Source organism: Temnothorax americanus, unplaced genomic scaffold (genome assembly GCF_048541705.1).
Source record: "Temnothorax americanus isolate GAGA-0224 unplaced genomic scaffold, ASM4854170v1 Scaffold10, whole genome shotgun sequence".
Taxonomy (NCBI): Eukaryota; Metazoa; Arthropoda; class Insecta; order Hymenoptera; family Formicidae; genus Temnothorax; species Temnothorax americanus.
In genome coordinates, this window is record NW_027509231.1 from 2,750,054 (window position 1) to 2,763,460 (window position 13,407).

The following is a 13,407-nucleotide window of genomic DNA, read 5'->3' on the forward strand; positions in this document are numbered from 1 at the left end:
TTTTTCCCCCTTAAAATTTTCCAAAAATGTTTTTCCCTGGGGGGTTTGAATGACTTTAAAAATTTGGGGCCCTTGGGGAAAAATTTTGGGGTTTTTTTAAAGGGCCCTAAACCCCGGTTTATTCCCCAATTTTTTTTGGAAATTTAAGGGGCTTTTCTTTCCCCCCCGTTCCTTTTGCCCTTTTCTTTTTGGGGTTGTTTTGGGAATTTTTCCCCCGGGGTTCCCCCTTTTTCTTAAAATTAATTTTTATCTTAAACATTTTTTCCCCCTTTTCCTTTTTGGGGGTTTTTCGGGAGTTTTTTGTTATCCATTATAATTGAGTATTGTTGGGTTTTTGGTTAAAATGGTTGGGGGCCCTTTCACCATAAAATCGAATTTTTTTAAAATTTTTGGGGGGGAAAAAAAGAATTTTTGGAATTTTTACATTTAAGATATTTTTAATTTTAAAATTTTAAAAAATTTTTTTAAATTTTTTTAAAACTAAAAAATATTAAATTCTTTTTATTTGATTTAGAAAAAAAAAAAAAAGGGGAAACTTAAAAAAATTTTTTTATATTTAAAAACTTAATAATTTTTAAAAAAGAGTTTTAATTTCCCTGAAACAATAAATTTTTGGGATGGGTTTTTTTCCCCCCGTTCAAAATTGAAAGGTTGGCCTTTTCCCCCCGGGGGGCCCCTTTTCCTTTTTCCTTGGGAAATGTTTGACAATCCCGTACCCCTTTTTTGGGGGAGGGGCCTTCCCCCGGGGAAGCACGGGATAAAAGCAACCGGGGGGGCAGGGGGAAATAAGGAAAATTTAAAAAGGGGGGTGGAAGAGAGGAAGGGGTTTTTAAAATGGGGGTCCCACAAAAGAAACGGGGGGGAAGGGTTTTAAAAAAGGGCCACCTTTCCCATCCTTTAAACAAGGGTCCATCACTAAGTGGGAAACCCCCTTTTAATTTGGCCCGATCACTCGATGGACGGGGGAAAAAGGGGAAGATTAAGATGTCCGGATCTAACTCGAAAGACTTTTTCTTACGATATCTCTCGCGCGGAGTATAAAAGCCTTCGCGCATACGAGTACAAGTGCTTTAAGGATGGTAAGCTCAAATATCTAACCGTATAGTCAACCCCTCCCCGAGACGAGTTTCTATATCCGGCTGCGACACCCCTTCTCGTCAAAGCCTGCGGCGCTCTCGCGATTGCAATGAAGAAAATGTTTGCGCGAAGGAAACAAGGAATTAAGGGGGGCGGCGCAGCTTTATGCGAAAATTCCCTCCCCTCGCGTATGTAAGATCGCCTTAGGCGAGAAGAGGGAAGATTGCTCTGACTCGGCGCGGCAGAATAAAATTTTATTCTGATAAGGGACGAAGAGAATTTTTTAATATCTCTATATATCTCTAGATTATCGGAATATTTTTGGATTTTTGTAATTTTGCATCTTCGATTATATCTGAACTCCCCTGCCATTCTTACGATAGCCATAGACTTCTATGTTATGTCCCTGCTTATATCTCCCACTCGTTTTATTTATCCTTTTAATCCGCCTGCTCCATTCGAAGAGCGTGTCGGAGATTTTATTTATACTGCGATCCGTTATTGCCGCTGCGCGCCGCGCCGTCGGGACGCGCGGAAGAGGGTCGGCGGCCTTCATTAGGTCTTCTTCGCGTCTAATCCGTCTAATCCAACTTGAATACCGGTGTCGTGGAATGGAGGCAGGGCTGTACTTCCCCGACGATGCCCCTGGGTATTTTGTAGTTACCCTAGATACCCGGACTACCTCGAGTCGCGCTCTGACGGATAAGCGTCGTTCGCGCTCTTTGTTTCGTTGCCTGATTAATTTAACAGCCCAGGAATGACTCGTCGTGGCGTTTTCGACCGACCTTTTCAGCGAGTGCGTTTAAAGCGGATGCTTTAACGAGCTTGAAAAACGACGGTCGTCGGAGTTATCAGCGCGGTCGAGCGTTCGCGCCATATCAGCCCCCGGTGATAATAAATGCGCGAGCAGATTTCTGTCGCGAAAATGTGGCCAATTTATTCTCGTCGTCGCGATACGAACGCGGCTTTCCTACGTGGGTGCGATGGTATCGTCGATTCCGGGCACTCGGAAAAAAGGAGCTTTAGCATAATTACGCCGTTCCGAGCGCGAGTCGTCGCGGTATATGCGAACGAAAATACGACGAGACACCGATTGTTTCCCCGGATATAATCAAAGCAACTCAGGTAATACCGAAAGGCGTTGTCTGATTTATTCGCTTTCATTTATGACGATTATTCGACTTTTTTTAAACTCGCTATAACTTTTCGAGTGCTTGTTAGCGTACGCTACAGCTAGAATTTATTGCGCGCTATATCAGGCTAAGATAATATCTACGAAAGATCAGAGCGCATTATCGTCTTAAATCTTATTAAGTGCAGCGGAAAATAATTGCGCTTATACGAACGGAGCGCGAATTATCAACGAAGATGAATTTTTCCCCAGCCTTGTGGATTTCGTGGCACACGGCGGCGCGGCGCTCTCTCCGTGGTTGGTCGATTAGTTTATTACGACGTAAAGTACGTGGCCGCGTCTGTAACAACCGACGTTAGATGCGAAAGCAATTAGGGAGAACTGGGAGAAGTTTACGGGTGGCGCGGCGTCCCGCGTAGCGCGTCCATCCTGGAAAGATTTTAATTACAATCTGTAAACGCGCGGCGAACGGTCGGACCCGTTGCATTCAAGTCCCGTTTCATTATCACACCAGACTCGAATGTAACTTTTTAACCGTCCTGGCATTTATATGACATAATTAAGATTTTTCTGACACGACCCCCGCAACGTTTCGCTGCGACGGCAGGGCCGCTATACTTTTTCACGCCTCGTTCCGTCATCGTGACGAGCTCTCGCCGTATTACTCGACTCGGAGGAAAACGTGTCCTCGTTTTACCTGACGCGCGAACGCGAGTCCTTGCATTTGAAAAATTATTACACGAGACGATTCATCCCGCGGCCTTATCTTATAATTGGTTTAAACTCTCGGGCCACCGCCACACGGAGGAGCAGATTGGAATTTCTGGTGGCGCATGCACGATTATGCCGCAAGCGTACACGCGATAAAACGTTGCGGAATTAAACGAGATTAAAATCTGTAGGATTACCCGCGCAACATCAAAGCGGGCTTTTCTTTTTGCTCAACCTGTGTACATTGAAATCTGCCGCAATTTTAATCTCTTTCTCTAACGAGTATATGCAGAAAAAGCGGAATAATATACTAACAAACATTATGAAAAGTATAATGATATATAATTATACGCGTGAGAAGCTTTTTATCATAAAGTACCAGATGTGTCTACAAACATACACGTCCCATAATAGACGAATAATAGACAGATGAAAAGATGAGGATTAAAAATACAAGATTAACGCGACATTTTTAAAGAACGCACGAATCTGAAAGTGAGTTTCCATTAATGGCAATACGTTAAAGAGAGAAATATATTTCATCAATCTAATTTAATTGCGCGATCCTCAAAGAGTGATTATCTGTTATTCGGCGGATCAAGCGAATCTCCCTCTCCTCGAGACGCACGCTCCTACCATTAATTCTCATAACCGTACACTCCACCGTGATTCAATAACACGATTCAATAACAGGTCAATAATATAAACTCGATCAACGGGAGGAAACGGTGAGGCACGGGAGGTCTCTCACCCTCGGTACTTCGCGGATTCCGCAGTCTCCGATAAGACAAACGAAGCCGCCCCTTCCTGGCCTGTGGCTTACGGGATGTGTCGCAGACGCCCGAGCGGCTTGTTCTCCGGCACGTAGAGTACAGTGTAACCAACCCCCTCACCTGCTCGCGGGGACTCGCTCAAAGTTGTCGGCAGACACATACATATGCGCGTACACACACACACACACACACACACACACACACACACACACACACACACACACACACACACGTACACGTACAATTTCGATCCTGTCGTCCGCCGCCATCGCCATACCCGGACTACACAGCGTCTTTAAGTTTCGCACAAAGACCGGAGGAGCAGTTAAGTTACCTAGAAGCTAGAGTTCGCACCGTCCTCCTTTGTCATGCCTCCCCCTGGCCTACCCCACCCGACGGCGCAAGCCTCTGCCGCTCTTCGGCTCTTCCTCTCGCTCACCCCTTCCTCGCGACTTCTCCGTCCCCAAGGCGACGAGTCTTTAACTTTCCGCGACTGAATTTACCGGCAGTCGAAATACCCGCCATTGTCACCGTCGCGTGTCACGGGCTGGATGAAAGTACCGAGTCTATCGAATCTTTGGATTCGTCTAGCGCCTCGAGATGTTGAATCGTCGCGTAAATCTACGGTATTTTCAATTATTTGGAGCCGCACGCTCTTAATGCTAAACGATAAATATGTTCACTGACGAAAAATTCTAGACGTGCGAGATTGGGGAATTCAGAAATCTCTTGTCGTAAGGTAACCGGAAATCGATCTGAAAAATCTGTTCCTTTTTTATTCCGATCGAATTTCAATTTTTTCCGGAGGAAAAGCCTCGAGAAATTCAACGAAATCACTTCGCCGAAACGTGCGGTACGTAGAAATGTCCCCCGTTAACCTCGCGCGACTTCACCAATGCGCCGTTTTGCGGGGCATTATCTCGCCAACAAATGTAACTTTACAACGGCGAGCGAATGGCTCGCACTACTGTGAGTCGCAACTGTGGCTGACCTGCACCCCTTAACTCTTTGCCTGGTCGTCCACGTACTTAATAGGATAATTCCTGGCGGTTATTTGGCTATTGTTCCTGCAGTCGTGTCCGTATACCCGCGTCCGCTACATCAATCTCGTTATTCTCTCTCGCGTGATGCGTTTTGTCGTTCCAAAGCCGCTTTCGTCCAGATCTTACGATAAGTCTATGGCAACTAAAGTGATTCGGACCGCTCTAGGAGTCAGACTGGTTTCTATCGAGTTGTTTCGATATACCATTTTAACTCGGAATCTATATTTTCGTGCCAGACGTTTGTATAAAAATCTTAAAGTCTCGTTAGAAATGGCGAATCAAAAATGCTCGAGGAATATATAAGTAAGACGCGGATTATAATATAGTTTGTTCAAAAAAAGGTTTTATCCGGACCTAATCGGAGAATAAGATCTCATTAAAACGCTTCGTTCCCGAGATTCGACTCGGAATGAGAAATTGCGTAAGACGAACAAGGATGAAACGCGGATGAGAAAAGGAGCACGTTCGGGACGAGTCGAGGAGAGGCCACGATAGTCGGGCGAGAAGTGAAATGATAAATTAAACCGACCGCGGTTACGCTCGGCCCGCAAAACAAGGCGGGTTAAGCTGCGGAATTATGAAAGTTCCAAGACTAATTGTGAAACTTTTCGCGATGTACAAAATTGCCGCAGACTCTCCGCGCGGGACGATGAGAGACGGACGCGGGGGTCAGTCCTCTCGTTGCCGCTCGAGGTGAAGTGCCGCGAGATGGGCGCCGACTTGACGAGATAAAGAGAGCTTTTCTCCCGGCGCTCGGGGAGAAATAAAGGGGACGGAGTCACAGCTTCGACCTCTCGAGTCCTCCACTCGTCTGAATTTCGCGCGAGAAAAAGGGGGAACCGAATCGCGCGCGTTTGTCCGAAGTTACTGCCGAGTAAATTGCGCCCCAAAGTCAATTCGCCATGATTTGACTTAAGTTTATTACCACAAGCTGACGAAAGAGTGCACAAAGAGTGTCTAAATGTGCGGGAACTAAAGCGTGGGATTTAAAACGTCAGAGACTTAAACGCTTAAGAAGTTGTCAGTGCAAATATCTTAGAGTGCGAAATCTCCTTTCTGGTCTAAAAGATTTGTAACAAAGCAGTTTAAGACGGTTATAAAAATGCATGATAAAAATACCGTTTTTAGGAGCAAAAGAGAGGCCGCGCAAAGTTATTTATCGTCCACTCGTTTCTTTCATATTTTATTCTTCCAGTAAATAATTTTGAGTTGCAAATCGATGCAGTCTGCAGCGTCACGCGAGCATAACTATCGCCATCGCTTTCTCGAGGAAATCGCAAGCCGACGTCCTTTATTTACCGCGCATCACGACGGCAGCGGAAGAGCAAGGGAGGGGAGGGCGCGGATAGCGGAGCGAGGGGGAGGATAATGTAATTCTTGACAATCTCTTTCAAGACGCGTCTCGTAAAAAGTCTTTTGCACGCGGTAATCTCGTTCGAGCTGTTTGCTCTCCAATACACGTCGCTCCGGCGTAGAGAAAAAAAAAGGAGAAGGATAAGACGCAGCGATTCGACGAGGAATAAAAGTAGCGGCCCGTCATCGGCCACGCTCCTTTCCTCCGTTCTCCCGTCGTCGTTGCAGCTCCGCGGAAAAAAACGCCTCGGGCCGAATAACATTGATCCAGCGGCGGCGGCTCGTGTCAACGGAGTCGACGACCTTACGACCTTTGATTATTTAGTTCGAACGGTTCTCACGGTATGGTCTCCGAGGTAATTCGTCGGGTTAGCTCGCGACGGTGTCCCCCATAGGAAGGCGGACTTAAAGAATAAGTTATGCGGGAATATACATCGTTGAAAAACGCCATGAAAGAGCAACACGTTATTATACTTTTATTGTAGCGAACGTAACTCTCTCAAAAGAAGAAATTTTTCTAAAATTAACCAACTAGATTAAAGATTATATAACTAGAGCCTTTTTTCCAGACAAAAATAAAATTAAGGAAAAGTTTTATCGCAATGCACAAAATCAAATATTAGATTGTATAGTTATAATTTTTATCATTCTTACAATATTATGCGGAATCATTTTGCTCGTGACAAAAGTGAGCCTTCAGTCAATGATTTTTTATAAAAAGCATCCTCTTTTTTTTTTCTTAAACTTTACGAGTCTTCATATATCCATGGTTTACCAGGTATACGCGATAACGACCGTCACTCGGCAGGTTCGCCGCAAAGCTTGCGTAATATTGCTAACCCCGACGTGCACTATGAAACGCTCGTTTTCCGGTGCGAGGGTCCGCGCGCGCCCGCGCGCGGCTTAGCCGCGCAAATCGGATTAATTATTTCCCGGCGTGGCCGGTTGTGGCCGAAGGCGCGGCCTTTTCTTATCGGCGGGTTTAACGTAAGCACTTGGGAGGGCACACGGTGGTGTGCGTCGCCCTACACGGGATGTGTTTGCCTTCGGGTCTTCGTCAAGATCGATGGCGCCGTGCCACGGCGCGGCGCCGATGCGACTATCCCGCGTAAGCGTTGCCGCCGTGCCATCCTGCCGTGCGGCAGCGCAAACATTGCACGTCGAAATTACACACCGCGCGACATCGCAAACACGGACGCGGACGCGAAGACGACGACGGCGCGGAGGCGAGGCGATGAAGCGTGGCGGGACGACGAACGAGGGTGCGCCTAACGAGGCCCGTCGTCGCGTTTACCATAACCCGCTAAGGATAATAAGGATTTTGATTGAGCAGGTTGTTTGCCGCGTCCCCATTGATTAAAGACGATCTTACGATGCGCCGCCACTCATGACGCGGCCGGGTGAGATAAAGATGCGGCGCGGCGGCGCTATGCCTATTTTTTTGAGCTTCAAACGAGGAGTTTGTTAAAATCTAATTTCTTCTGAAAACTTTGATTAAAGTACAACGAAATGACGCTGAAAATATGAGTTTTCACTACTGATAAATTCTGTTTTTTTTTTTTTTTTTTTTTTTTTTTTTTTTTTTTTTATCTGACGCCTTATCAACTTAGAAATTTACGTGTTTAGATACCCCGGAATAATATCCGAATGTTAAAAAGGGACATCTATACCTCTGCGATTTTCCCCGGAACGAGAGCAATTTCGCGAGTATGCGACTGCCGGTGCGCGCGCGAGCTCGCTTCGATTTCCGCCTGGCGCGCGATAAAGTGCAACAGGATGCATTAATGTGAACGGATTCTGACGCGTTGGCTCGCTGACGCCCGCGCGATATTAGTCAGCTACGCTCAATCGCAATAACGCCCGTCCTCCCCCTCCCTCTCCCCCGGGGCTCCCTTTCTATCAGGAATATCAGGATCCTACATCGATGAATGCCCCAACGGACGCCGAACGGTCGTAAATGCGGGATACGTCGATAACGGATTGCCGGCCGCCGCTCTCCGTTATACACTCGCGAACCATCGAAGAAGCTCTGAATTACGAAAGCGCGTGAGCGTCCGGCGCATATCGAATGCGCGCCTTCCGATCCGGTGTGCGGCTTTGCAGCCGCGACGGGTGCATTTATGGATGCATGCGCGCGCGCTCGTCTGCCCGCGCCCTATAGCTGCTCGCTCGCCCGCTCGTCGAGAGATCAAAGGATGAAATACCGAAACTCGACTCGGCGAAGTTAATGCACTCTGGCGCGCGAAAACTGGACTGGAAGAAAGGAAATAATGCAGATGCGGCGGAGAGCGCGGTCTCCGCCAAACCGTGGAAATTGAGTTTCCACAGCCGTGTCGAGAATTTTCCCGCGTCGTACTGGCCTATCTCGGGGAATGCTGCGCGATACAATGGAGATAATGACATCTTCTCGATTGTTTGTTGATTCTGCAAATTCGTAGTTTCTGCGTGGGGATTTAAATACCGTATCACGATAACTCTTTCTTCTGTTACGCTATTAAAAGCTAGTTAATGAAATACGCTACTTATAGATATATCTCCACAGCTTTTCATTTAATCGCAGGTTTTATTATAGTCTCGGGGGGGGGGTGCAATTATTAATATTAAATATATAATTTGCTAGTACTAAATCGCCAACTTTGATGTCTATATCTCAACCTATTTCTATTTAAATTTATCTTGGACTGTGTCAGATTGCATAAAATAAATGTTCTACTCACACATGTGATACAAAACCAAATTCTTCGTGCTGCCATTGTACTTCTGGAATGCTCGATTAGTGGGCGCGAACACGGTCACGTGGCGGTACGTGAGGGTAGTATTGGCCACTTGACTGGCTTCCAGAAGCTGGTAAAACTGAAACAGGAAAGCGGAATACGGTTTTACAATCTGTTCGATCCAGTCATCTCTTTGCTAATCGGTGCTACCAATTAACGGGCGCCCGATATACGCAAAATAAAAGGGAAAACGCTCACGGTATTATATCCTGTGTGCGCACCCTCAATCGCGCACCCTTGACAAAATCAAACAATCGCTCGCCGCGCGCTCAAAAGGGCCGGCTTGTAGGAAGTCGTTAAATTAATCATCGTCTCCGCATGATAAAGCAGGAAACGAGCCCGGTACGAACGATCGATTCCGCTCTTCCGTCGTCAGGCTCTTACGCGAACCCTTCTTCTACATAGCGGGAGGAGAAAAAAAATCCACACCCAACGGGAACATGCCCCGAGCAATTCGCGTCAACGGGGATTAAAGTCGTAGTTCACGTCGAGTTGCAGGCTCGGGTTCGACGAGCACGTGCGCTAAAGCATTTAATCCGACGTGTCGGTTGAAATTTTCCGAGGACTTTCATCTCCCGCGGTGGCCGCGGCACAAAGGAACCTCGTTAGTTATCAATGCTTAATTAGCCGGATGTAAAGTCCGATCTACTGGCGGGTATTACGAGTCACCCTTCCTGTAACAGCTCATCCTCCTTCTGTCGAGCGTCGCGTCGCTTGGGAGTTGAGGGTAAAAACGCATGAAAACGCGGAAAACCGAAAACTATCAAGCTGTTCGCATGACATTTCCGTATTTCTAGAATCTTGTTTTTCAAGGTTTGCGATAAATTGCCATATAATGATAACCACCTTTTTGATTTAATATAATTATTCTGTTATATAACGATAATTATTATTCTGTAACGATATTGTAAAACAAAACGAGTAGAGTAGAGTAGAGGAATTCGCTCGCGTTAGACGTAGAAAGTATGCCGGATAGTATGATAAAACCTGCGCCACCGTCGGCTTTGTCAATTTTATGATGCGTGCGGTATTCGAACAAATTTTACCGCACGAAAGCGTCGCCGAGGCTTCCGATTCTCGTAAAACTCGGGGCGAGTATCGTAAAAACGCGATTATTTCGTCCCATTGCTTGAAACTCCCGCACTGCCGGGAGAACTATGTCGGCACTCGGCTATAATAAACTGCTAAAGTTTCGTATACGTAGGAGGCGTACCTTGTCGGTAATTTTTCCGCCGCGTAACAACTCCCCGCTCTAATACGCTCAATCTTCCAAGTCTTTCGACTTTGCCGGAGTTAATAGAGTAATTTCGCATTTCGTATTTCCCTGTAGTCCACATTCAAATTGTCCTACATTTGGTAACGAACACTTGTTTTATTTAATGTTAAACTTGCCCACAATATCCTTTTTAAATTCAAGAACAAAAATACGGAAAAGTACTCGTTTGGTTTTGACGTTAAATTCGTTAATGTCATATTATATTCAATATGAGTCATTTTTAAATATTTCTATATAGTATACAGGTCATCACTGCTCCTGTTCTGTCGTTAACTTAAATAAAACAATGTTAGTTTAATAAAACTAATGGAGATAAGATAATAAATTTCGACACACGTGGTAGTTAAAAATAACAAAATGTTATTTAACTAAAGATATTGATTTAAATTTCATCCTTGATTATTCAACAGTGTAAATCAAGAAAGACCTCGAAACGCGAAGTTAAATGTTGATCGTGAACCGGTTGGCGGATTTACGAATTATTGAAGCCGTGGTAAGTTTCCGTGGTAAGGCCATGGACCGGCATTGTCGGAGGCGGGAAACTTTGTTACCACGGTCATATATGCTAATTAGTACACGGTGAGATAATTGGTAGGGAGATTCGGAGCAGGGTCTATTAGTTGCATTGGTCGGTCGGCGGTGCCGGCAGGAAATTTCTGATTAATTAGTGGAAGCTGTACGCGAGAATGCGGTCTATTTAGCTTCTATATTCTATGCTGATCGACATCGCGCGCGATATATAAATCAAGGTCTCAAAATAAAAAATAACCCAACGCGACGTATTCGGAGAAGAACGAAGATCTAATGAATGGATGAAATTCGCGAAGACGATAAACAGGAATTTTTTTTTTTTTTATTTCACGAACGATGGGGGCCAGTTCAATTTTCGTTAAGAATAACGGCGACGCGCGAGCCCAATTTGTGAAAAATAATGGTGAAACATGGTTGCGACCTCCTTTTTCTCCCTCGCCCCCTTATCCTCGCGGCGCTCTCTTATCCCCTTTGCCTCCCTTTAACGAAGCTCTTGAGTAATGGAGACATGTCGTGACTCTCGGCAATTAATGCGAGTTGGTTCGTCGAGGCGAGCCCGCCAGACCGACGGGATTGGTCGGGAGGTAGCAGACAAAAGGAGAAAGGGACAGGCGAAAACAGCCCTGTGGATATAGAAAAAGGTTTCCCAGCACGGTAATCGAGACATCGTGTTTCGCGTGTCGATTGTCTTGGTATAGAGACAGAAATTTTATCGAATCAAATAAAATACCAACTATTCTAGTAATTTTAGAACTCGAGTCGTAAAAAAAAACGCAAGTTTATTAAAATTGTTAATTTTGGGACCTGGCTTCTTGGAACTGCCACAACACAAAAGAATAAAAGACTAAAGATATCTAAACGATTAATGCTCGTTCTCACCAACGTCGTTTAACTTGAACTTTATTGTTAGTTCAATTTATTCTTTGTCTGTTTCCAAGAGAGACTGTTAGAAAGAGACAAAGAGTGAATTGAACTGAAGAGTGAGTGAAGGTTCAAGTTAAACGACCGTTGGTGAAAACGGGCATAAAGTGTCTTTTATCTTTATCCCAGTTTTTTTTTATAAACACTTGTATAAGGTCTTTGATTCCTGAATAGGAAAAGGCTTCCGTGAGGGACTTTGACGGTCAAAATAAACCAACATTTCCATATGGATTCGCGCTCGAGCGCATCTATTAATTTTACTAACGAGATTCTCAGTTCGCATATCAAAAGCGGCGTTTAACGAGTGCGCCGAGCACAGGGCAGGATATTATGTAATAAATGCGGGCGCATTTGTAAACGCTCCGTTTTCGCATTTTCTGCCTTGGCGAGTAAAAACAATCGCGCGGGCGTCGCGCATCGCGTTGATGGGTTGAACAGGGGATAAACGGATTCTATGAAGCGCAGCCGCGTCGGGTCGGCAACCCAGAGCATCGGGTACGAGTCGACTATGGAAATTAAATTAAATCGCACACCAAGATATATTTTCTATTTTCTCTCTCTCCCTTCTCTGTCTCCCCGGCACCGTTTTATCGCATTAACATGCTTTCGAAATATCGCGCGCGATCAGAAGATAAATTTGCAGCGACGACGTTTGCCGTCGCTCGTTATAAACGCGATATTGTTTTCGCGTGCTCCGTTTTCCGAAACTTTATACATTTAGCGCAGTATCCGAGAACAGATCCCGAAGAATTTACACCGGGCTGGACGTTTTTCGAAATCACATAGGCGATCCTGCGCAAAATCCAGCTTTTCGCGGAGAATTATTCCCTCGCGCTAAAATTACGCGTATAATAAATAAGCGAGACATGAATCTTAATGTTATGTTCCACATCTTAATTCATGTCTACGTTTCTACCCCTTCGGGACATTTTATCTCACGACATACATCAGCGCGGCGTTATGTTACCGGTTTAGATTCCGCTTAATCCGTGCTCGCTATTTTTGCTACGGCAAAATATTTAATGAATAACGCTCCACGTATCTCGCTTGTATTTTAGTTATTACGCTGTTTTTACTGCGCACGCCGATGCAACGTAGCGAAAAGAACGTAATTACTTTAATTCTCATATATTTGATACGTCGGTGTTACAACGCGTAACAATTAAAAAGCATTACTCGACAATCCGATAATCAATTGGATAACAGGCTGCTGAAATTGGCGATTGCTTTTGAGTGATTCTCCGTAATCTTTTTACGAATCTCGCCCTCGAAATCTGGCATCATTTTTCACCCTTCGTGAAATCTTTTACAGTCTTCACTCTCGCTTTAAACATACTTCCTCGTGGTTTGTCACACGTTGCATCGCGTCTTCGTCGCGAACGAAATAAAGCCGGCCGGCTCGCGCGCTTTGGTAATTATATTTAATTATAATCAACGTGGGAAAAAGAAAACGGGGAAAAGAGAGGAAGAAATTCGAGCGGTTGCGCGTTTTTACGAGCGAGGTTTAATACGAGACGACAGGAGATCGAGTTGCGCTCGCCGCGCCGTAAGATAGGAGTAGCGAAATTTAATTAACGTGAGCATATGTCGAAAGTTTCCCACGCCGTTCCGTCGCGAAAATAGCGCCTTAAATTCTTTACGGTCGCGGTAATAAGGACACATTCGATTCGTGCGCGTGCGTTCCTGTCTCTCGTTTCGTTCACGAACTCTATCCTGGCAGAGGCATCGCGAAACGTGCGAGCAACAAAAAGTGAAAATTGTTGTCTATAAAATATTACATAAGTCATTGATCAAATGCGCTTGAACGAGAATCGTG

General features: G+C 45.2%; 1 protein-coding gene across 2 annotated transcripts in view; it reads right to left on the reverse strand.

Moving 5' to 3' along the window:
• Fas1 (fasciclin 1 Fas1 domain-containing) overlaps positions 1 to 13,407 on the reverse strand; it is a 234,673-nt gene that overhangs the window by 82,493 nt on the left and 138,773 nt on the right. For both annotated transcript variants that reach the window (XM_077409539.1, XM_077409534.1), the window contains exon 2: positions 8,807 to 8,942. In XM_077409539.1, the coding sequence (XP_077265665.1) occupies positions 8,807 to 8,942 (136 nt within the window). The remainder of the gene's footprint in view (positions 1 to 8,806; positions 8,943 to 13,407) is intronic.